The 25206-nt window shown below is 38.7% G+C and overlaps 5 protein-coding genes and 2 non-coding genes across 7 annotated transcripts; 4 read left to right on the top strand and 3 right to left on the bottom strand.

Annotated features, from left to right (window-relative positions):
- Window positions 1-664: 664 nt before the first annotated feature.
- On the top strand, window positions 665-736 carry TRNAP-UGG. Its single transcript has one exon. It is a non-coding gene; the product is annotated as a tRNA-Pro (tRNA).
- A 184-nt stretch (window positions 737-920) lies between these two features.
- On the top strand, window positions 921-1752 carry LOC103965841 (50S ribosomal protein L12-1, chloroplastic-like). Its single transcript, XM_009378931.3, has one exon. It carries the CDS (start codon window positions 996-998, stop codon window positions 1560-1562), a length of 567 nt encoding a protein of 188 aa, XP_009377206.2. The 5' UTR covers window positions 921-995; the 3' UTR covers window positions 1563-1752.
- Window positions 1753-5240: 3488 nt separating this feature from the next.
- On the top strand, window positions 5241-8910 carry LOC103963962 (PWWP domain-containing protein 3-like). The gene is made up of 4 exons (XM_048579345.1): window positions 5241-5603; window positions 5890-7086; window positions 7185-7506; window positions 7548-8910. Exons 2-4 carry the CDS (start codon window positions 5899-5901, stop codon window positions 8726-8728), a joined length of 2691 nt encoding a protein of 896 aa, XP_048435302.1. The 5' UTR covers window positions 5241-5603; window positions 5890-5898; the 3' UTR covers window positions 8729-8910.
- Window positions 8911-9024: 114 nt separating this feature from the next.
- On the bottom strand, window positions 9025-11318 carry LOC103965843 (universal stress protein A-like protein). The gene is given in 5 exon segments (XM_009378935.3): window positions 9025-9393; window positions 9719-9837; window positions 9943-10064; window positions 10981-11224; window positions 11227-11318. Coding segments are annotated over 5 exon segments (678 nt in total). The 5' UTR covers window positions 11311-11318; the 3' UTR covers window positions 9025-9284.
- Window positions 11319-12963: 1645 nt separating this feature from the next.
- On the bottom strand, window positions 12964-18247 carry LOC103965862. Its single transcript, XM_009378952.3, has 2 exons — window positions 17895-18247; window positions 12964-14028 (listed from the first exon to the last, which is right to left on the bottom strand). The coding sequence occupies exon 2, from the start codon at window positions 14011-14013 to the stop codon at window positions 13387-13389; it is 627 nt and encodes a 208-aa protein (XP_009377227.2). The 5' UTR covers window positions 14014-14028; window positions 17895-18247; the 3' UTR covers window positions 12964-13386.
- Window positions 18248-21144: 2897 nt separating this feature from the next.
- LOC125475047 lies at window positions 21145-21242 on the top strand. The gene has a single exon (XR_007256382.1). It is a non-coding gene; the product is annotated as a small nucleolar RNA snoR1 (small nucleolar RNA).
- A 426-nt stretch (window positions 21243-21668) lies between these two features.
- LOC103963960 (cinnamoyl-CoA reductase-like SNL6) lies at window positions 21669-25007 on the bottom strand. The gene is made up of 5 exons (XM_009376840.3): window positions 24737-25007; window positions 23960-24141; window positions 22832-23026; window positions 22492-22645; window positions 21669-22062 (listed from the first exon to the last, which is right to left on the bottom strand). The coding sequence occupies exons 1-5, from the start codon at window positions 24990-24992 to the stop codon at window positions 21764-21766; spliced, it is 1086 nt and encodes a 361-aa protein (XP_009375115.2). The 5' UTR covers window positions 24993-25007; the 3' UTR covers window positions 21669-21763.
- Between the last annotated feature and the right edge of the window lie 199 nt (window positions 25008-25206).

Below are 25206 nucleotides of genomic sequence, written 5' to 3' on the forward strand. Positions count from 1 at the left end.
CGATATTTTCACTTATATTGATTTTAAATACTGCTAGCATGTGCGATCTCAAATCAACAAAACTCTGTTTTGTGAGAGTCGGAAGAGGAATGTCTATCATGCGCGGTAGATCCAATCTCTTTTCAATTTTTGTCTTTCTCGTTTCAAGTGCTTCAACGTACGTTTTCTTTTATTACAAACGGTAAGATCAACATGCTTCATTGTATGTTTTTTCTTTTAGAAAAAGCAGGATTTTTTTAGTACAATGATATATTTTACACTAAGTATAATCAATTAGCCTAACCAACATTTGCACCTCATGGTTGCACTTTAACATAACCTCATATGTTCTCCCCGTTGCTAGTGAAAGGTGTTGGTAAGAAACCAATTCCATACAGATAAGGTTTTGAATAGAAAAAGATAAGGTCGATAGTAAAAAAAAAAAAAAAAATTATGTGTGTTAGGAATACAGCTCGATACGATATATCAAAGTTAAAAATACAATTGGTTGGAAAGTTGAAAAAAAAAATTCTAATGAATTATATTTTGACACTTGATGTGCTGGGCTGTAAACTCGATACACTGACAAATTTCTCCTTAAATAAAAACAAAGTGAGAAAACATTACTAGTGTCTGGATTCCTTATTTCAACTAGTCCATAAATGATAAAACTAAGTTAACAAGCGGGCATTTGGTCTAGTGGTATGATTCTCGCTTTGGGTGCGAGAGGTCCCGAGTTCGATTCTCGGAATGCCCCTGCGTCCTATTTTTGTGAATTATTTTTCATTTTTACCCTTTTAAAATGCCATTCACATACCTTTTGTACCCCTTTAAAACGGCAACACTAGCGTGCGATTTTGGGGAAATTTTCACAATTAACAAGGGTAAAACCGTCAACCAAAGAACCCAGCACCTACAATATCTCCCATGGACATTTTAGTTCCGCAATTCCTTATCCTATCTTCTTCGCACTCTCCATTTCTCTCCCTCTCTCAGTCCTCAAAAGCTCCGCAACAATGGCTGCCACTCTCTCCACACTCACTCTGGGCACTCCCTCCTACCCCGCCACGCCCACCGCCTCCTCCTTCCCCTCCCACTCCACCAAACCCACCCTCCAATTCCCCTTCAACCCGCAAAACCCTACCCTCACCCACCGCGCCACCCACATACGCCCCCTCGCCGCCGTCGAAGCCCCAGAAAAGATCGAGAAGCTCGGCAGCGACATCTCCAGCCTCACCCTCGAGGAAGCTCGCATCCTCGTCGACTACCTCCAGGACAAGCTCGGCGTCTCCGCCGCTGCCCTCGCTCCAGCCGCCGCCGTGGCCGTGGCGCCAGGAGCGGGCGAGGGCCCCGCCGTCGTGGAGGAGAAGACGGAGTTCGACGTCGTCATCGAGGAGGTCCCGAGCAACGCGAGAATCGCGGTGATCAAGGCGGTGAGGGCGTTGACGAGCCTGGCGCTGAAGGAGGCGAAGGAGCTGATCGAGGGTTTGCCGAAGAAGTTCAGGGAAGGGATTTCGAAGGACGAGGCGGAGGAGGCGAAGAAGCAGCTGGAAGCCGCGGGGGCGAAGATTAACATTGTTTAATCATGAATTAGCGCTCTTAATTAATCGGGTTTTGGGGGGTTTTAGCAAATGAGCTTTGTTTTCGTGTACTTCTATTCGGATTTTTAGGTGTTTAGAGATATGTCATTGCTCTCTTGCTTCAGTTTTCTCAATGCAGTTGGAAATTGTAATTGTAATTTTAAGGTGAAAAAAAATATTTGATTGCTTTGCTTTTTGTAGTTTTATTTGGATTTTTAGCGTTTTCACTTGCATGTTATCTACTAATGTTATCAGCGATGTATCGATAATGTTGATATTCTCAAGTATCGATAACAAGTCAATATGTGCTTATATTAACATGGTACCAGTGGTGAAGCCATAGCAGCCGGCGCAAAACTGCACGGAAGGTGTTCGACGATATGCTTCAATGTGACTAAGAAATCTGAGGTAAGATTGGCTTGTAGGCGAGCTTACGCCATTGGAATTGTCGCTAATCGCACTGGAATTGGATGCAATGCAATCGGAATCGCAGACATTCGAAATCGAAATCGGACTTACAGTCAGGCTCCCTTACTCCAATGTTTCGGTACATTACCATATATCGGAGCATTGCTATTTTTTGCAAAATCAGTGGTTGATAGTAGCAGTGATCTAAAAATCTTCTCCTAGCGATGCCTAGGCCCCACTTATGCATTAGGAGGCTGGCTACCATTTCGATTAATGATTGGGCATTTGAAAATTAAGAAATGGCGTCTAGACCTTCTGAGGTGCTGGCCTAGACCGCCTAGCCCGTCCATGCCGTCCAGACACCTGCCTATGTTGCAACTCACTTAAATAGAAAATAGATAACTTTCCTTTTGCATTTTATTATTTCCAATAAATTGTAAAAGACTTATTAAATACTTAAATAAATACACATTATATGTTTGCTCCTCATATTTTTATTATGTTCCAATACTTTATAATATATATATATATATATATCATTCTATTTTCTAGGTAATAATGAAATTATATATATTTTAAGTATAAACAAATACTTATTTACACGAAATACAATATATTTACTTCAATCCGTATAGTCCGCCTATGCGCTAGACTCCAGTCCGCTGACCGATTAGCGCTTAGCGTATAACGTCTTTTAAAACCTTAATAGTATAATTTGATTAGCTTAGAGATGGTAAATTTTGGCACATCTGATCACTATGGAATATTAGTGTAACTTTCTGTTTAGTCCAATTTCATTACGCAATTGGGTATGAGGAGATGCTCTAGTGTAGCTTTCTGTTTGGTCCAATTTCATTACGCAATTGGGTATGCGCATTATTTCATCATCCATCTTCATGTACAAGTACCATGAAATTGACCTGCCCAAAAAAGCCCATATTTCTTTCTGTTATTGGAATCGGCATGTCGATAATTGCTTCCTTTTTTCTTTTTTTGATCGAATCATTGCGAGTTCATCCCAGACAAAGCAAAACAATTATTGCTAGCAGCCATCGTTATGGGATTAGAGTAGAATTTTATAAATCGCGTACCAACGATAATTGCTGACAACAAGACTCGAAGCTTAATGAGGTAAGACATAAAACATAAATTTTGCCAACTGAGCAAACCATCGTTAACGAACCATATAATCTTTTGAATGTCAATGTGGGGAATTAATATTTTTCTTTTACGAATAACTTATGTATCTATCTTTTCATTGTGGAATGCGTGTCATTGTATACATCCCATGACAAAAAAAAAAAAAAAATGAAAATTTGGTATAATGGTAGGTAGATGGCCGAAGGCAGATGACCCCGATGACCCAATCTATTAATTAATTTAATTTTGTAGCCTTTTTACTACTAATAAACACCTAAATGTCAAATCATAGCTGCATTTTACAGAAGTTTATTGATGACGGTCCAATGGATTGGCTGAATCCACGTGCGTGGATATTAAGCTAATGAACAAATAACAACAGAATGAGAGATTTTCTCATGTACTCGCCCACCCGGAAAACAAAACGTTACATTACGTGTAATAATATAAAGACTCATTTTTATGCACGTTTATTGAAATTCGATTTTTATTTTACTTTGCTCTTTAAAATTCAGAAGTCGTGATTTTACTTTTGAAATCTCAAAATTTACTTCAAATTGCCTTCTTTACTTTGAATTCGTTAAACTTCTGCTAAATTTACCTATCAGACATTTAAACTATGTATGTGGTAGAACCACCACCCAATAAGATTATCCACTGGAAAGGCCACATGTCCAAGACAACTATTTCTACTGTTTAGCTTTCTCTGCCTCGCCGCTTGCGCGCTCGTTGACGGATTTGAGTCCATGACCATACCGGCAGCATCTCGCCCTACCTTTTCCAGGCTACTTTTATCTTTCACCTTCAGTTATCCAGACATTTTTTGGAAAGTATTGGAAAAAGGGAGTCTTTAGAGAGAATTTGTGTATGAGTTTAAAATTTTGACTTGACTTTAGTGCGTCTAGAAAAAGAAAGAGAGAGAGATAAATTCTAGGTTAAATGGGTTCTCGACGGCGAGATAGGGATAAAAGACTGCGAGAAAGTCGTTCACTTCTTATTGGGTTTTGGTTTGTGAATTTGATTTAAAAATTTGGTCTACTTAGCATTATTCGTTTTTAATTTACATCATCATATTTGACAATTTGTAGACAATATTAACATAAACAAGGTAATATGGAGCGAATTTTAAGTTTTATAAAGTAAAATGACGATTTTTTAGTTTCATGTTGCAAAAGATCAAAATCAAGTTCTATGATACACAGCTAAGAATAAGCGTAATATAAATGAAAAAAATGATATAGTTTTTGTTAAATTTTCCTAAATTGAAAGGTGATTTTCTAAATTTAATGTAAAAATATGATTTTACGTTAAAGTAAACAGTACTTGAAACTTTTTATTAAATTTTCCTAAATTGAAAGGTCTCTCATAGTTGTAAACTGGTAGTGGCTGGGATCACCAATCACCATCGCCTTTACGGTGGGTTCTGTTCAATAAAATATACAACGGACACGTGGCGATCATCCATGTAAAATCCGGGGCTTTTCATTTCAAGTCACAACACAGTAGCTTTTCAGCCGTTTGATGTCTCCAATGCCGCAATTGAACCTGCGATCATGATTGCTCCTCTTCGAAATCCCTACAGCAAGAAGTACACTCTCAAATACACAGCGAGTACGTCCCTATTCCAGACTCTCGCGCCTGGGCACCTCGGCAAACCCAAATGTCAGCTGACCGTACACAAAACGTCGAGATGACCGCTCTGGTAGAAGGATCTGGATTCTCTGCCTCCTACTTTCCATACATTCACATTCTCTCATATTTGTGTGATTACGATTAAGTTACGTCAATATTTTATATTACTATTAATTTTTATCTTATTATTTTTATAAAAAAATCAATATAAAACGTTAATGTCGCTTAATCGTGACCGTACAAAATAAGAGGAGATATGAGTGTAGGGGAAGTGGGAGGGCAGAGAAGTCTGGTCCCTGTTTGAAAACTATCCAACAGGATTCTCTCTGAATCATTTTGGTGAGGATCTTTGAGATTCGTAAATCATATTCATTTAGTTTTTGTCAAATATGTTTGTTTAATTTTAAAATAATTTATAATCGCACAATATACGATAAATGAACAAGATTGACGAATCTTCAGAACTCTCATAAAAAAGATCCGGCGGAGATCAAGATTCGAAAACGACAACAAAAGCGAAATAGCCGCGTCGTCTCAAGTCTCAACCCCCACTCTCTCCTTCTCCACTCTCTGAGCTCCCACCACCACCACCGCCTCACGCCAATTTCTCGCCCGTTTTACCGCGATATTCCCCCCCTCCATCCGCCAATTCTCTCTCTCCCCCTCACCGTCTCACGTACAAAACGTATTAAAAAAATTCAAAGTTTGAATTCGGATTTTTCTCTTCCGGAATTCAATTCGATTCCGGAAATCCGTATTCTTTTGTTTTCGTAGTTTTTCTCTGAGAGAAAAAGAATCGTTTCCGGAGCTTGCAGGTTTTGTTTGACAAATAAAAATAAAGCTTGAAGCTTTTGGTTTCTTCAGGTAATATAATTTCCCTTTGTTTTTATTTTTCGGTTGTATAATATATATTGTATTTGTATATGTTTGTATACATTTAGTTATTGTATAATTTATATTAATTCCCTAATTTTCGTGAAAAAAAAAAAAAAAAAAAAGCAAAAGCAAAAACCTAAACCCTAGAATGTGCTGATTTTTACATAATTTTTTGTTTTCGTTTTTGGGTTTTGGCTTTTGTATATGATTTGGTTCAGCTGTGAAATCAAGGTTTGAGCTTGAGCTTGATTTTCCCGGGAAAATATTTTTCCAGGAATTGGGAATGGTGGGGACGCGATCTACTATATCCCTGGAGGAGGATTTGGGTTCTGCACCTGGACCGGAGAAGCTTGAAGTTCCAGAGGAGAAGACGATCAGGGAAGTTGTGAACGACTCGGGTGGGGGCCGGGCTGGCTCAGGTGGGTCCGGTCGGGGAAGTGCCGGCGGTAGAAGGAGTTTTGGGAGCCTGAACGTTGATGTATCTGATGCTGAGGAGGGTTTGGTACAGCTGAAAGGGAAGGGGAGTGTTGAGAAGTTGGAGTCGGTTTGGAGTAACGAGAAGAAGGCGGTGAGTGGCGGTGCTGAGGCGGAGAGTGGAGGGAAAGGAAGAGGGGTTGGAGAAAATGGGGGTTCTTTGGATAGGATTGGAGAAGGCCCTGATGGGATTGAGACTCTTGAGGCCGGGACTGATGTGAACGGAGAGATGGAAGAGAATGGGAGCTGTTTGGATGGGATTGGAGGAGATCCGGATGGGAAAACTGAGGAGATTAATGAGGACATGGATGATGAGGGACATGAGTTTCTTGTTGGGGATTTTGTGTGGGGAAAGATTAAGAGCCATCCGTGGTGGCCTGCACAAATTTGTGATCCTTCTGACGCTTCGGAGTATGCCCTGAAATTGAAGGCCAAAGACAGGCTCCTGGTGGCGTATTTTGGGGACGGAACATTTGCTTGGTGCAATTCTTCGCAGCTGAAACCGTTTGAGGAGAATTTTGGGGAGATGTCTCGGCAGAGTAGCTCGAAGGCGTTTGTTAATGCTGTGCAGCAGGCTGTGGATGAGGTTGGAAGGCTTGTGAGGTTGAAGATGAGTTGTATATGTGTAAAGGAAGAGTTCCTGGGTGAGGTTGGTCGGCCGTTGGCAGTAAATGCCGGAATTAAGGAAGGAGTTCGTGTGCCAGAAGGCAGGGTTGGGAAGCTTTTGGATTGTGTTTCTGAGCCAGCAGAGCTTCTTGCTGAGTTAAAACGTGTTGCAGAAGTTATGTCCATGTCTAGTGAGCTTGAGCTGAATGCTTTAAAGAGTTGGTTGTCTGCATTTTATTGTTCAAAAGGAGGGTATCGTTTGCCTGTTTTCATCGAAGCGCAGCCAGTTCCTGGTCTCGAGGATGATTGGAGGGAGGTGGATGTCCCGTCCAAGGGCCATTTGAAGACTGGTTTTCTTCTCCCAGAAAAACAGGACAAACTGATCAACCTTTAAACGAAAGCTCAGCTCAAGGTTTTGAGAATAGGCAACACCAAAGAAGGAAGCAGAAGAGCATTGCTGATCTTATGGAAGAAGACGATGATATTCAGGCGGAAACTAAGGAAGGAGCAACCTCAGAGAAAGCAGGGGCATCATCTGGACAGAACAAGCGGAAAGGTGGCGAGAATCATAGTGAGAGTAATTTGACTTCTGAATCCGGAAAGAGAAGGGCCAAGCTTTCAAAGACGCCAACAAGCTCGCAGATGAAAAAACTTGCTAGTGTTGAAAATGGTGCTAGTGAAACTAAGAAGGGTGTCTTAACAAGGAGCAGGAAGAAGGATGAACGTATTGCAATTGATGGCAATGGTGGCGAGACCAAAGAAGAAGCTGGCGATAGTCCTGCTTCAAGAGACGAGGAATTGCGCAGTGGCGGTTCACAAACTGACATGAAGGACCAAATTGATCACCCCTCTTCGACAAGAGAGAGGAAAAGGAGCAAGTACTTGTCCCCTCCCTTCATAAATCTAAGACTGGAAAACGGAGTCTAGACATTGAAGTAGAATCTCTGAAAGTTTCTAATGACAACCTTGTTGGGTCACCGAAGATTCTGAGTCCTTTCACGGAGACATTACAGAAGAAAGACTCTACAGAACTTATTGGGAATGAGATAACTGGTGGCTCGAGTTCGAAAAAACCTTCAGAAGATGAGAAGAGCATTGATCCGATGAAGGCTAATGTATCTACTCATAAAGTGCTATCTGGACTCCGCTCTGCAGCTGTTAATCCATCATCTCGAGTAGAAAAGAAATCCTTTAAGATTGTTGGGGATTTCGTGGCCATATTCAGAGACTCGATTTATCACAATGGCTCCAACTACGAACTGTACAAGAAGAAGCAACCGCATAAGAAGAGAAAGAAGTTAGAATCTGAACCTGGCTCAATGGGGAAAGACCGAAATCAGATCACAGAAAAGCAAACTGAATCTGGGAAGAAGAGAACCAAGAAGAGCAGTGAGACAAAGTCCGATAAGTCTACACCAGGGCAAGCTACTGAGACATCAGGTTCAGAGCCTGGTAAGCGAAAATCAAAGAATGCTTCTGGAACTCCGGATTTGAAGAAAAGGCGTAAGAAGACCGATGAAACAGCTTCACCGGCATCCCTTTTTGTGACATTTGGCCCTGGGTCCTCTCTCCCCACAAAATCCGATCTTATCAAGATTTATGGTAAATTCGGAGAGCTGGACGAAACAGAAACAGAGATGTTCTACACCAATTTCTGCGCTCGTGTTTCCTTTGTAAAATTTGCCGATGCACAAGAGGCCTTCAACCATTCGCAAAATGACAGTCCGTTCGGAGCTGCCAATGTCACTTTCCGGCTTCATAATCTGGCAGCTGCTTCGAAGGTTCGCGAGCTGAGTGAAATATCCAATTCTGCTCCTGCCAAGAAGTCCAGAGGCAAGACCAGAACCCAGGCATTAGCTTCACAGCCACCCACCGCTGTTGGTGAGGCGTCACAAGTCGACTTAATCAAGCAGAAACTGGAGAGGATGACCTCAATGCTGGGTGATTCAAATGGCCAAGTGTCGGATGTGACGAAATCGAAACTGGAGAGCGAGATAAAGGAGCTGTTGGGGACGGTAAGCACGATGGTATAGTCGTCGTCGTAGACGAGCTTCTCTGCTAGGGTAATTTGAACCTTTTGTTTCGGCACACAATCCCAGTCATGTTATATAGTTAGTGAGCGAGCGCGTATGCAGGCGAAGTTAGTATAACTCTATGTAACTAGTTGCTTTGGCCTATAAATATAGATATCAAAAGGAGTTATGTTTGATGTAAATTTCAGTTTTCTTCGGTCTTCCGAACGGAACGACGCGCAAACTTTCGAGGAGATGCAGAAGCAACATGGATAATGTTCCAGTGATGAATAAGTATGGCAAAGTGAAAGAGAGTGTTAAGCCGAATACTAGACGATGAACATGATAGCTCGAAAACGAGCGCCCAAACTGATTGCGGTACAACACGAACTACTACTCAAGTTTCATCGTACATATTAGCGTAATTCCCTCTGCGTATGATTTGGAAGAATTTAAATTCACACGACAGAAGCAACACATTTAATTTGTTCCCAGTTGGTATTTAGGTACAAGTGTCTGGTGTCCGAAGAGTGTATTGACGGAATAAGGAAACAGAGAATACACATTCCGGTGATGCTCAGTCATCGACAGGATCCTGGGGTGTTTCCTCTGCACTGCGCTTGATTGTGATGACGGGGCACTCAGCGTGCTTCACACAGAACTCGCTCACAGTCCCAACAAAAACCCTGCACATAAAAGAGAGAAGGGAAATTCTATTAGTAAATTGGATTAGCCTTATAAGGAAAACTAATAAAAAGAGCTTGAAAACCTTGAGTTTTAACGAAAATAACAAAATAAAAGGTAAAGTGAATAGTACCAGAATTGACTTTTTAGTATAAAAATATGATTTTTCGTTAAAGTGAACTAGTACTAGGAGCTTTCCGTTAAAGTTTCCTATTATCTATGATAGGTATATAACCCAATTATCCGCTAGTTTCAAAAGATGCGAGAAAAGGACGTCTGCAATCTAAGAAGGCTAGGAACAGTTGATATCAAGGTAAGGACTTCTACCTCTGGAAAGGTCCAAGCCCCCGACAGCCCACCACCAGAAAGTCTGGCTGGACACGCCTCACCTCACGGCAGATTACTTCCTTGGCGTCCCCTCTTTTGATCCATGCTTCACAAGCAACCTACGATAATTCCAACATGTAGATGTTATCTCAAAGTACAACTCAGTATTCTTCGGATGGAATTATTTATAGTTGCCCTCCATCCCAAAACACAGAAGTCTGTACCCCAATTGCATGACATCTGTCAACAAAGAACTCCAGCAGATGAAGCCCTCTGGCGCGGTCTCTGTCCTTCATGTTTTTAAAATCCTCCGGCGATGCATAGACACTGTCCATGTCATCAAAACCTATTATAGAAAGAGGGCAAAACATATTATTATCAGTAACAATTAGTTGCCAGCAAATGCACAGCGAGGAAGATGGGTTAAAATCACATCATTACTAAGAAGGAAAAAAAGCTTGGACGGCTTTTCGGACAATCAAAATGAAGTGCTAAGCACGCTCAAATCAACAAGAATAAATAGAAGCTCAATTAGATATAGCTGGAGTGATTGACATTGTTCATACAGCAATGAACTCATACCAATTCGGGATCATAATTTCTCTATGCTATGCTCACAGTTGACAGTAGAGAACTGCATCGACAACAATTATGATCATGATCACGATGTTTGGGTCACACAATGCCTTTTGACATGACGAGAAAATACATGAAGCACGCTATACTAAAACAGAAATGAAGTCACCCTATCAAAGCAAACATAGGACATACAATCATAAACAAATTAAATTGCACAGAAAATGATCAGATCTCGCAATCAAACTCAAAATTGGAAGTCAATGTATAAATATTCGCCGCTTAAACGAACTAGAAAATCGACTATAAAAAATGAAAGAAGTGATCAGACTACTAAAATGCTATCAAGTTCTCCCGTTCGGTACCAAATTCTACTGAAAATTGCTTAATTACGCAGCAGATTACATCTAATCAACAATCATCGCCTATTAATTTCAGTTTACAAACCAAATGACACTGACAAATTACTGATAGCGAAGCCAATCACCCCTAACCCTCCTGATCCAATTATTTCACTTATTTCACTAATTTCCAGTAGAAAATTACAGTTACGCTTTCAATTTCCTCATCCTTTCATTTTCTATTCAAATTCCTCCGTTTTCTCGGCAACCAAACAGAGCACAAGCACAATTACAAAATCGAAAATCACAAAAGTAATAACAGAAAGATAGAGCAAGAGAGATGACCGTCTTCATCGGGGACTTGGACGTGCAGGAACTGGAGCTTGAAACCACTGGTGTTGGAGCGCACGATCTTCTGGAGCGTCCACTCGAACGCCTTCCTGCTGCTGATGGAGGGGTGCGGGTAGCCCTTGATGGTCGACTCGTTCACTGCCAGCATTATCCGGGTTGGCTCGCTTGCCATCTTCGCTTCGCTTACGACACTGAGTCGACTCGCTTGCCGATTCGAACTGTCTGGAACCACAGTACTGTCTCTCTCTCTCTGATGAAGTCGGTAACTGAAGGATGACTTGCTTCGTTTTGTGGGTTCGCAGCCGTAAGCCCGATTAAGCACATCGCGCATCTTGGCGTAGGATAGGGCATATCCAATAGAAGGGTGCTAACCTACGCTGTTCAGTTACTGACAATGTGCCACGCGGCAGCATATAAAAGCGTGTCATGCCATGGCTTGTCAAAAATTGACGGGCCCATGTCCTTTCCTAATTCATCAAAGGAAATCTATATCATTGAAATTTAATTTAATGGTTAAAATTATTATAACTTTTAAAGTGATTTCATGTTTATAGTTGTCGGCTGAAGTTATTATAACTTTTAAAGTGGCCACCTGTTTGTAACTGTTGAATTAAATTTCAATAGTCTGATCCCTGATTTGATGGATTAAGAGGAAAGGATCCGAACAGCATCCCTCTCTGGTTGTGAAGAGTCTTTTTCGTCTAATTGAGTCATTTAAGGTCTAAACCTGGTTAATTACTCCATCGCCATTGTTTTTTTTTCTTTTCTGTTCTATTTTTCTTAATGAACTAATTCGATAATTCAATATTGACAAGTATGTGGATAAATTTACCATCAACAAGTCACTTATAGAAATAATATTATCAATACTTTAATTACATAATTATTTACATATGTGTGAGCATAAATTTACGTAACAAGTAACTGATGACATGACATTAAATCATTGAAAACATCGTCAAACAGCGTCTCCTTAGGTGGATAAACAATGTTTTCTTTAAGGTTACGGTTAATCGTGTGATTTAGCCAAATTCTCTTTCTTTAAAATAGAATACCGTTAACTCATTTTGTTTTTCTTTCTAATCTATGGTATATCATTCCCCAACCGAGAGATTTTTTTAGTGAGTCCGAAACACAGGGCAGAACATCATTTGTCATAAATTAATACAATTAAAGAGATACTTAAAAAAATAATTTTTCTAATTGTATAATAAGATTTGATGTTCTCCTCCCATTCTAAACACACCGAAAAATCTTGCTCAATCCCACCAAATGTTACAGTGACAAATGTAACATTTCATTACCGTCAATGCTTCCGACGTCGGTTGTTCATTTCTCAACTGAACTCATGATTTGAAAAGATCTCAACGTAACATTTCATTAGCGTCAATGCTTCCGACGTCGGTTGTTCATTTCTCAACTTAACTCATGATTTGAAAAGATTACTGGTGTAAGTTCACAGGTGATACTGATAGCAACACCTTGCATCAAACAAAAATGTGAATAGTAATGTGAGTAATTGAAGGACAAGGATTGTCTGCCATTCCGTGCCTTCTTGCTTGTGTGGTCACAGTTAAGCCACGTCAATATTTTATATTACTATTCTTTTTTGTCTTAGTATCTCTATAAAAAAATCAATATAAAATGTTGACGTAACTTAACCGTGACCACACAAAATAAAAAGGTACGAGAAGGCATCAGAAATAGAAGGGCGGACAATCCTTGTCCGTAATTAAAAGGCTGGTTATTTTAATTTTCTAGAAAAAGGCAACCAACTCCCAGTTTTTTCTTGCTCTCGTGCCGCGTCCTGTCACTCTCCCACTGCCACAAACTTCCCTATATCCTCACTCAGTCTCTCTCCAAAACTACTCCATTTTTTGTGATTTATAATTCATCTATGTAGAGAAATTTTTAAATATGTCGAGAATTGTCTGATCTAACAACTGTCATAATACAAGTGGTTAAATACTTAAAAAAAAAATCAACCATTTGTATTATATTGGATTGTGTACTGGTAACACTGAAAATCTCTTGTCCATTTCAAGGTAAATATGATAATTTAAACGTAAACACCATGAAAATTACATATTGGCAAAATTGAAACAAGAAAGTTCTTAAATTATGAACATTAGAGAAAACTGCGGCATATTCAAAGTTGGCGTTTCTGTACGAGCTAGTGATTTTCACACTTGCAGTTTCTTCTCCTCCTGCTCATTTGTTGTTTTAGCCTATTAATTCCCCTGTGATATATTCACTTGTAAAGCTAACAAAAGACTTGAGTACTGAACGAGAAAATAAGAGTGCGTAAATCATTTCTCTTATGTGAATAAGAAACTATTAAACAGATAGCAAAATTGAATACAAATTAAATTACATTACACAAACAATAATCGTATACAATTAATTTACGTTCCCTAATTGCCCCTTATTACCCAGAGATTGAGTACCAGTAAAGGAAACTCTCCCAAAGCCCAGATGTCCAATCTGGTACAACTCTAGCCACACCCTCTCCGCCTCCAGCCTCGCCCCGCCACACTCCGTTTCCTCCTCGCCGTACCCGCCGCGCCGTGAAACCTCAGGTATTTTCCCCTCCTCCTCCCCTCTCTCCACCACCCACTCAATCCCTCTTTTACTGCTCCCACCCTCCTTGCATTTTCTCCTCTTGTTTTCCCGCTTTTGCCCCTTCCTCTTCCCCAGTCCCAAACACTTCCTCCCCACCATCCACGGCACTTTAACGAACGCCAGGGTCAGAAAGTTCACCACCGCGCAGGGGCAGCAGCAGAGCGCCACGCAGTCCGCGATCAACGCACCGCAGCACGACTTGCAGTAGCTCCCCGTGCACTCGATCCGGTCCCCCGCGGCGTCGTCCACGGCGTACCGGCTCTTCCGCGTGGCTGTAGTGGTGTGTCCCGCGGATGACATGTGACACGCTCCGCGATGGTCGGACGACTCGGACGATGACGACGAAGACGACGACGAACTGCCGTGGTGGTTACGTAACGCCCGAGGCGGGTTATTGTCATCCATTGGATTTTATCTAACCTGCAAAAGATGAGAGATTTTGTAAATTTCAACGGCGATGCGGGAAGAGCGTATATTTTGATCCCGGGTTTCTGGGGAGGGGTTTTTCCTACATTTTTATGCTTTATACTGGGACGTGGAAGGAGAAAAATGCGAAGATATTATTTTCTTTCATGCATATCTTGGAAATTACAAAAGGGCAAAGTGGTCCATTGAATTGTTTTGAAAGAGAGTTGCATCATGGTTCATTAACTCGGAAGTAATTTTAAAATAATTGAAGATTTTTGTTAAAAATGTTTTTGAAATCAATCCTTAGTAAAAATTCAAGTGGATCATGAAAAAACACTTTAAGTGTTTTCTGTAAAAAATACATATCTGATGCTTCTTTTAAAAAGCAATTAAAATGCTTTTTAGACCCAAAATCAAATTCACCAAAAACGATTTTAGTAATTTTAAATGCATTTTCAAACAAGTTCATAATGTAAAATATCCATGCCGTATCAGAAATTATGGGTAAAACTTACATGCAAATGGGTAAAAGATGTACAAAATGTTTATTGAATAGTTTTGGCAGATGAAACCAAAGCGTTTGAATGACAAATGTGCCCCATTAACAAGGATGGATTTTCATGTGAAATGACAGGCAAAGTGAACGAGCCAGTTCGGTACTACTTCATTCGTGGGGCAGAGATTTGAGGGTTAAAACTTTTCGTAGTGAGTCGGAAAATTTGAGTCCTAAATTTAAACGTCGAGCTTAACAGATCTCGCGAGTTTAGTTCTTATAATAGGGAATCTTTACCAAACTTGCCTATAAGAACAATTGTGTTATTGGGTTTTTCATAGTAGGTCGAAATTTGAGTCACGAATCAAATTCAGACAACCGGATTCCTATATGCTTGTTGTGAAAAACATAAGGGCAAATTGGTAAATGGAGTGGTAGTGGTGACAGACAGAAGGGCACATATACACCGATAGTGCAGCGCGGTATGAATTAGGGTTTTTGGTTGAATGATGAATGCATGGAGAGAGGTTAAAAGGTAAGGTAGAAAATGGAAAGGGGAGGAAAAAAGGTTAAAACCTGAGTTTATGAATAAGTTTCCCTCAATGTGTTTTCGTGAGACAAATGATCACTTCGTGTCTCTGCCTAATCCAGCTTTCTTACAATTTCTGTTCTGTCCTATCTCTCCATTCTCATCTTCCACCAATCAGTTTAATTTTTGTCTAAATATAATAACTCCAACTTTTCCTACCACACCAACTTTTACGAGTTGAGATCTTCCTCGGATCTCTGTGTTAAGAGTTCAAAGAGTAGAAAATTTGAACTGTTGAAGAGAGAGAGAGAGATTCGGACTTTTAGTTCGTGTGAGATGAACCAGCGAAATTGACTAATGAGAACTATATGATTTAAAACGAGTGGTTAGGATTTTTTAATCCGTTGACTCCAGATATAGTGATCCGGAGAGGATCTCAATTCAACTTTTACATTAAATTTATTATCTATTTTACAAACGATGAGATATTTATGTGCTTTCTTTTTATATCCAAGTTTGAATTTACCACGACTAGAAGGGTAGCAAGTATTTAATCTTATAAAACAGCTAAAATTATAATAGTTTAGGCTTGATAATAAAACTAGGTCCCTTAACGTTGTACCCTATGAGTTGTTTTTCTCTTTTTTCTAAGAGCGGTATTTATTAAAACTTTAACAATACATCTAAGAGGTCCAAAAAACAAGCATATGAACATTACTATGAAAATAATAATATCAAAAATTTAAACTAAAGTAGACAAAAATCGCAAAATGAACATTATTATTTAGCTTCCAATAAAGATTTGTCAAGCACTTGACATTTTTGTTGAGGATAAATCGAAAATGTTGGGATGGGAATCAAGCTCTAAAACAGAGAAATTTTTTAGTATGTTCGGAACACAAGTTAGTGCATCACAATTATTATAAAGTATGGGGAAAGTGTTTTTTTTTTTTCAAGTATGTCTCCAATTGTATAATAGCATGTAACATATCCCTGTGTTCCAAAAATCTCTCCTAAAACATGCCAAAAGTCATGTGAAAAAGCAAATGGAGGTCTCTCTTTATCCAAAAAAGACAATTAGATAAAATTGTATAACTTTTGTCAAGAGTTAAATTCGAAAGGAAATGTTACCATAAAATTGATGCTATGAGTTTTCTGTATACTGAAAACTATACTTGATTGTCTTAATGCACTGTCAAAATCAACACACATCAATTGCACGAGATCCACATTGTAGATTTGGGGGAAACAAAGTATGAATTGAGATCCTCTTCGGATTTGTGTCTAGAACCCGAAAATTTGGACAAATTATTTTAAATTATGTGGCGCTCATTAGCCCATCTTTCTGACTCACATCACCCAAACCAAGGGTTTAGATCTCTCTCTATTCAACGATTGGGATCTCCAAACACAAAAATTCAAAGAAGATCTCAATTAAAAAAATATTACCATTTTTGAAGCATTATCAAATCTCGTGTTCTAATAAAATATTGTCAATGTGCTACTAATTTTTAAGTTCTAATCTACGGAAGTTCACATGGGGCCTAAGATACGACCATGATTGAAAAAAAAAAATTTAAAAATACAGACATACAAAACTGACTACATTAACTCCATATTAATACAAACAAATTCTAACGTTATATCAGCAATACGACATTTATTTTATTAAAAAATGTATCAGCAACGTATAATCTAGTTTCATCCATCCCAATTGGCAGGTCTAGAAAGCAGAAAGAATCATTTTGAAAGAAACAACACTAAATTTGGGAGAGATTCGAATGCGAAAACCAAAAACGATGAGATGGGAATTTGCAGTTTGGGGTTGTTGACTGAGGGAAAAGAGGATTAAAAAACTAATAATAATTAATTAAAACATGGAAAAGAACAATGGCAGGAAATTAAAGTCATTAATCAAATTTAGAAAAAGAAAGTATCACAATCATACGTATATAGTATATAGATATAAAAAACGGTGGATCTGAGCTAATCGTTTGTTTAACTGATCACATGTGAGAAACTAGACTCTGAACTGAGAACAAAATTTTATTTTGCTGGGAACACATTTTGGTATATGAAATATATTGATACAATTAATTTAAATTTCTTTGTTAAATTTTTAACTAATTATATTATTATATATAGTGTACTGAGACGTATTCCGACACACTGAAGAATCTCTTGAGAACTAAGGAAGATGCATGTCCAGTCATTAGTAGCCAATTAAAGTGTAACTTTCAATGATGACTTCAAAAATGATCGCTCTAAATCATGGATAATATTTGTGCGGTAGACCTGTATAAACAGTTAGCGACATATAAACTTATTAGGCGATTAACGATTTAACAGTAGCATGTATAATGTCAGTGTATATACCTATTATTTTTAAGTTTGTAAAAATGAACAGTACAATCCCCCTCAAATTCCAATCACTTCTTGTATTATAACATTTATTGTATCATATTTTCGGTACACTGAAAAATTTATTGTTCGCAGGCATACGGACTTAAATAAAAAGGTTAAACATGAGTGGGACCCATCCGCAGTAAATAAGCCAATCACCAATTGAGCAATTATAAAAGGTAATTAGATTGAGTGAAAGAAATCACTCACTAAGAAGCACAGCAAATGATATATCACATCACAGCAATGGCTTGCAGTTGCATGAATTGTCTAGCAATATCTAATCTACATTCCACATTTTTTCTCTTCATTCGAGTTCGAGCGATAGTCTAATTTAATCTAAACTACGATGCGCGAGTTCATACAGACATTCGTATTTGTATTCTACGGGAAAATGAATGAATGAGAGCAGTAATGCAAATGTGTATAAAGGAAGTGAAAGATAGAACTGACCTGGAGAAGCAAGATCAAATCAAAGGTTGAGATTTAAGTCCAAGCATGCGATCTTGGGTCGACTCTGGATGATGAGAAAGCTCGATCGTTGGAATACAATGTGAAGTGCGTACTGAAAGATGAACAAGTTGGAGGTTCGATCTGATCTCAAATGCCCAGATTATATATATTTCCACCGCTTGTTTATGTAACATCTATGCAAGCAGAAGAAAGAATCGCTCAACTCTCACTCTCTCTCTTACCCTTTCTCTCTCTAGCTCTCTCTGAGTCTGTGCAACTTTAATCTATTGTTTACTGACTTGTAAAGCTTTGTTAATGAAAGCAAAAGATTTTCTTATATAAAACTCTGCAGAGGGAGAGAGAAAGTGAGGGAGAGTTGAGAGAATGATGAGAGAGAGAGAGAGAGAGAGGGAGAGAAAGAGAGGGCATTGGCGTTGGTTTTCATGAGTACCGATGACAGCGAATATAGGGAACTGTTCCTCATCTACCCTGCTCTTTTACCACTCTTCCTCCTCCACCCTGCTCTCTGCTGCCCTAAACCTCTCCGTTTATTTCTCCGTTACCGTCAGTTTGGGATGGCGTCGTACAAAAAGAGTAAATTGGAGCAATGATCATTTAACTAAAAATCTATTACTATTTGTCCCTTAACTCATCAAAATGTGTAGCTATGATCATTTTCGTCAACTTCTTCAGAATTTTGTCAAAATAAGTTATGTTAGAAGGACTATTGCTACAATTGAAATCCTTTAACTAATCAAAATGTGTAGCTATAGTCATTTTGGTCAACTTTGTCAAAATTTTGTCAAAATAAGTTATGTTGGAATGATCATTGTTACAATTGGGTTAAATTTTGAGGGACCATTGCTCCAATTGAGTTAAAGTTGAGAGATCATTTCTTCAGTTGAATTAAAGTTCAGGGACCAATGGTAATGAATTTTTAGTTGAGGGACCATAGTTGCACGTTTTGATGAGTTAAGAGATCAATGATAATGAATTTTTAGTTGATGAACAATTACTCCAATTGAGTTAAAGTTAAAGGACCATTGTTACAATTTACTCTAAAAAAAAACACTTTTGCTCTTAAGCGATTCTGCCAAAAATATTTTTGTCAATAACACGTCAAGTCTAGTTGCTTCTTGCACCCAAAAATCCTTTCAAACTTTTAGTCCTAAACCTTTGTAGGAAAGATTGTTTCTTAAAAAATATAAAGGTTTTAAGGTTAAATTTCAAAATCCCTAATTTCAGCAATTTTATGAAAAGTGTTTTTGCTAGAGTGATTTACTTTTGAAATTTAATCGAATAAATTTGTTACTATTGCTTGCAAACCATGATTCAATTTGTAAACTTTTAACTTGGTTAATTAAACAGTTAAATAGGAATTACTAATATTTTTAACCAGCGTAAGGATATGGTTCTCAATTTTCAAGCAGGACCTTGTAAGCTGTCACACGACCCACCACCCACTGATATATTACTAAATTGTTACTTTAAATTATTATTTTTTTGTTACAAAAAGCTTAGAGCGAGGGAGGTTACCTATTTCAGAATCAAGCATAACATAAGTCTCTTTGATAACTTACAGAATGACTCTCTTAGCTCATTATTTTGATTTTCACAACTCGTGCGTTAAGAGAGATTGACTGCAGTAGAACTCAAACCTAAGTCTTGATCTTAGCTCAACCGACTCTCGTTAGCAATTGATACGCATTTCATTTTATCAAACAAATAATAATCTTTGTATTTTGTTGAAATAGATACATAAATAAACATTAATCATGAGCAGCACAATGCATGTCGAGAATATGGTCATGCATGCATCTCTCCCTGCAATCTGCATCTCAATGTCCGGTTCGGTTGGGTTGACTCAGGAGTAGTCATGTGTCCTTGAATCTCTTTTTTCGTTATCTTTGCATATCTCTGTTGCCGGCCATTTCGATCAAATTCTGGTCTGTTTTTCTAAACTAGTTAACATTTTAACAACCATTCGACAAGATTAAGGACAAGGGAAAGGGCAATACCATTCATATATATATATATATATATATGTTTTATTGGTCTTATTCTTATCGTTCTGACTTGTTTTCACATAGAGTTTGACGGTCAGAGAGAAACTACAAGTCTTGATTTTGCCTATTTTGAATGTTTCTGCACAAGAATATAAACTTCAAATTCAAACATTGGTATTTAAAACTACAAATTGATTTAGATAGGACTATTTTTGAACTTCCATATAGAGATGAGCAAGTCAAGGGAGAACCGCTTGCTGGTACTTGTCCCACATCGACCTGATATCAGTACATAGATATAAAGCTTAATATACCATGCGCAAGCCAAAGTCATCGCCTACCGTTGGAAATCTCTTTCTTGATTAGTTTTTAGTCACCGGACCCACTTAGTGACGTCATGATGATGTCGCTCATTACCAGCGGGCTCAAGATCGGACATATGTTGCTCGAACTTTCAGGTGGGTTTCACACGGCCCACCACTTGCTCTCTTTTTCTTAGACTGCCGAAAGTGGTTTTTTGGGATTAAAGGGCATGTTTAGGGCCCTGCTCAAGGTCGGACATATGTTGCCCGATCTTTTAGGCGAGCTTCACACGGCCCACCACTTGCTCTCTATTTTTTAGACGGCTAGAAGTGAATTTTGGGACTAAGAGATGGTTTGGTATTACTTTGCTTTGAAAAAAAACTGTTTCTGATGTGCTGTGAGGATAAACTCATTTTTACTGCTTCACGTTTTTAACTTTTTTTCACCCAAACTGTAAAAATAAGCTGTTTTTAAGTGTTTATCAAACACCTTTTTGAGCTTAACTTTTTTTTTTATCCACTTTTTATAAAAGCATCTCAATACCAAACCAGTATTAAAGGGCATGTTTAGGGACACCAACGGATGGACATGCTCTAAAAACTCTCTTTTTATGGTTGTTTCTCCTTCTTTGGTTAGATTATCTAATGAGGCATAGGCCCATAGAAAATGGGCTGAATTTGCTAGTCAGACAGGGTAGTCCACTGTCCAATAACATCAACTGTGGGTTCATCAGAGGTGTAAACCCTAAAGGCCCAGAAAGAAAAGCTTATAAAATCCCCGCAACCAATGCCATCATTAACTGAAAACCCTAACCCCTGACCCCTCCTGTTCGCAGCTCTCGCCGCCTCTGTTCGCAGCACTTTCTTCTTCTCCTTCGTAATTTTTGTTTGAATATTTGTTGAATTTTATTGATCGAAGTTGTGTATGTGTAATATTTAGATGGCAACGATGAAGAGTGCTTTAAATTTCTGACACCTCTTGTATGAGAAGTGCCTGTAAAAGGGCTCTTCGCTGAGCACTGTTAGCAACTCTCTGAGCCTCCCTCTTCCCACTTTCTCCTCTTTTTTTTTTTTTTTTTTCCTTTTATTTGCTTGAAATTTATTTTTAGATTTTTATACATTTAATTTTTTTATTGGGCACTTTTTTAATGAATTTAAAAAATTGCTTTGTTGCGTTAAACTCGTTATTTTAATGAATTTTTAATATATCATGTTGTTTTGTGTCTAATAAATAGGTTACTGCTAAGTCGTGATGTTTATATTTAACAAACAATATCTAATCGAATTTTTAACTGTTTGATTCAACTCATTAAAAGGTTTTTAATCGACGATTTGATAATAATTCGATTTGTTAATAAGTTTATTTGAAATATGTAATTTTTGTGTCATTTTATATTAGATTAACATATCGGACAAGAAATTGCCAAACTTACCTCGAAACATCAAAGATGCTATTAATTTAGAGATGTTCCAAAACTTTCTCACTTGCATTGCTCAACATTTTACACACTGGGAAATATAACAACTGGGTAGAACCCTAATTGAAATCCCGGAGTTTTTTTTATGAACTATAGCAGCAATGTACTCTTCCGGACAAAAGATTTGTAAGCTTTCTGTTCGACAATTCGAATCGATTCTGGACAATATTAGAGCCCCCATTGCCCACGAACTTGTTCTTCAACATGCTCGTCGCTTCTGCTAACTTCTCGGCCTCTTCTTCTCCGTCAACGACTTGATCGAAGCAAATGTATCTCCCAAACGCTGCCTTGTTCATTGCCTCAAACACGCCTACATGTGCCTCTGCCAGTCTTGTTATATCGACTGTGGCTAGCACACCACTTTGGTACATTTGTTGTGCTCCTGTATTTATAGACAATCAAAATTGGTAAAAATTAAAAGGAAAAATGTGAATTTTGACTTAAAAATACAACTTTAGCCCCTCGGTTTGAGCATCGCTAAGATGGCGGTGCTCAATGGGTTTAGTGTGCGACGGCGTGACTATATGAAAACGGGTAAATGGAGCCTCGAGTGAAGAGCAGAGAGCCATGAGCTTGCTTCTTCTCATAGTGCTTCGGACATAGATTGCCTTAATATTTCAGGGGATGGTTTGGTTCCATCTTTTGTGAATTTTGCAGTCTAGCGATATCACTTTCACTTGAAAATTGAATACCATTGGACCCATCAGTTCGATTCTCATGTATGACTGGTTTGATATCAAATTGATACAGTTGGCTCGTTATGCGTGCCAGAAGATACTAAAAGTTGTGAATGTAGTAGAAAAAGGATTACCTTTGAGATATGCAAGTGTTGCTGTTGGATTTCTAGTGGAAATTTCAGGGCCAGTGATAAGAGCTGGGCAGATGGTGGCCAACTTCACCCCCTTTTCCTCAGCTATTTTCCATGCAGCTTTCTCTGCCCTCAGCTTCCCCAGGGCATACCAAAGCTGCCATTCCCCATAAGAAATTTTAAACGCTAACAATAGTAAACGAACTGTTATTGGCACTCCAAAACTACAGTCATCCTATACTCTTTCCGTGCTCAATTTGCTCGTCACGGACGGGTGCATGATGACAGTTTTGGATTTGCTCGAGTGCATGATGACGTTTTTGGAGTAAGATGAACATGATACCTTTTTGTCAATGCAGAGTGACTCAGTGCTCCAGGAGTCATGGTTCATTACAGGGGAGAGGTCGTTGCGGGTGCTGTCTTGCCATACGCAGGCTAGAAGTGAAGAAGTGAGGACACATTTTCTCACAGATGGTGTCACTGCACATGCCTTCATCACGTTCTCACTCGCCTTCACTTCTATCTCAGCCATGGATTTCTAAACACATCATTCCAATCCAAGGTTCATTCGCAATTTAAATGTCAGAAATAAATAGAGCTGTGCACGAGGGGAAAAATTAAGGGGATATACGAAATCATGCAGTTTTACTTTTTTAAGTCGTGATAAAGAGATAAACACATGATTATATACAATTACTTATGTACAAGAAGAGGTTGGTAGAATTAACTTTAGTTGGATGAGTTCAAGCAGTTTTGATAAAAAGTATGTATTCAATAAGAAAATCAAAATGTTTTCCGCACACTTTGTTTATTCTCCTCCAGACCTTCTTCGGATTGGCTGAATCAAAGCACAATCGAAGGACATAAATAAAATAAAGTATCTAAGTATCACAATAAAACAGGTACATGCAAAGGGAGTAAAAGATCTGCGAAAATCACTTGCAATTTAGTGCTCACACGACAACATAGGGCAACTAGACACAACAGATTTGACGGCATTTTTGCTCACCACCCTCAAGTGGTAATATTGCTCACCGCCCTACTTATTACCATTTGATGAGTTTAAATTTTGAGATCTTGTATCTATCCACTACTCATATTTCGAAATTTACACCATCCAATAACGATAAATAGGATGGTGAACATCAACATCACTTGAGTGTGTTGAGCAAAAATATGCCCCGATAAACTTGGACCACATGGATGCAAGTGCGGTGCTTTGTTTTTGTGTGTGAGGACGGTTGGATGCCGCGTAGACCAAATGTTCGAACCTAAGAATTTCTCCACAAAATTTTAAACTTGGACCACATGACCTACGTGACACCAAATAATGCAAGTGTGATGCTTTATTTTTGTGTGTGAGGAAGGTTCGATGCCGCGTAGACCAAATGATCGAACCTAAGAATTTCTCCATAAGATTTTCCTTCAAGTTTAAGAAGAGTATAGAAATGAAATGGGTTAAGTGACTCACAGTGTAGCCAGAGAGGCCAGCGGGGTCGACAAATGCAGAGGTGTGGAAAACGCCACGACAGCCATCGAATGCATGGGACAAGCTTTCAACATCGTCGTCGTCGGTTAGCTTCGCCATAACTGCAGAAATGCGGTCATCGGTGCTACCGCCTGTCCTCATCTCCCTCAATTTTTCTACATCTTCTGTATTATTTAATCGGGGGGACACGACAACCCATTAATTCTGGATGTAGTAAACCAAATTCCACACGACATTTTCTTTATATTTAAAATCTTGTTCTCTTGCAATAATACATATGGATACAAGTTTTGTTTGAAAGTATTTTAAAATGAATAAAAACACTTTTGAAATCAACCTTTAATAAAAATGCAAGTGAATTTTGAAAAACGTTTTTCTGTGAGTAGAGCATAACGAATGCATCTTGCAGAGTACTTTTGAAACTCAAAAATACTTTTATATAAAAACGTTTTCTGTCATTTTAAAAGTACTTCCAAGTAATTATAATATTCACACTATGCTAATCAAATTGTTTGAACTTTTAGATTCCATAAATTGGAAATCCAAGTTCTCATCAAATTATTTGATGATGTATTTCAATGATAAAAAAACAGCAGAACAATTTAAAAGTACTTAGAAATCATAAAAACTTCTCTGGCGTTTTAATGGAGAGGTGATTGTTCTTCAAGATGAACTTTCAAGCGCTTTCGAATTTTAATCGAAATTGGAATTTGGACCAAGAAGGCATTAATCAACGATGATTAGTAGATAAACACTTACCTTGGTTGTCAACGACGAGGCGGACGGAGTAGCCACGGCGGAGGAGACGATCGACGAGGGCAAGTCCTAAGAAAGAAACGCCGCTAGTGACACACACCAACATGTCTTCTTCATCGTCACCCCTCAAGTCGAAACGCTTGTTGTTGGGCTGCTGGCGGCCGTCTTTTCTGCGGTGGAGGCCGGCGGAAGCCATCAGCATACGGCAGAACTCCTGCAATTCGATGTTCTCCCTCTCTTCCAAACCCACAATCCCCATTCCGTCGATGTTTTGGAGACACAAAAATGGCACAGAGATGGAGTTGGGAAGCTTACTTTTCTCTCGGACACAGGTGGAGTGAGAACATTAGCGAGAAGAAGATATTAGTCTATGTGAATCATTGGCATTTGGAAGTCATGCAAAGCTTACTTTTCATTATCACCCCAGCAGCCGCCTACCTAGCTAGCTCAGCTAAAGCTAAGGCTTGGCTTGT

This window comes from the organism of the source record quoted next, unplaced genomic scaffold (genome assembly GCF_019419815.1).
Source record: "Pyrus x bretschneideri cultivar Hongxiangsu unplaced genomic scaffold, Pyrus_bretschneideri_v1 Contig13, whole genome shotgun sequence".
NCBI lineage: Eukaryota > Viridiplantae > Streptophyta > Magnoliopsida > Rosales > Rosaceae > Pyrus > Pyrus x bretschneideri.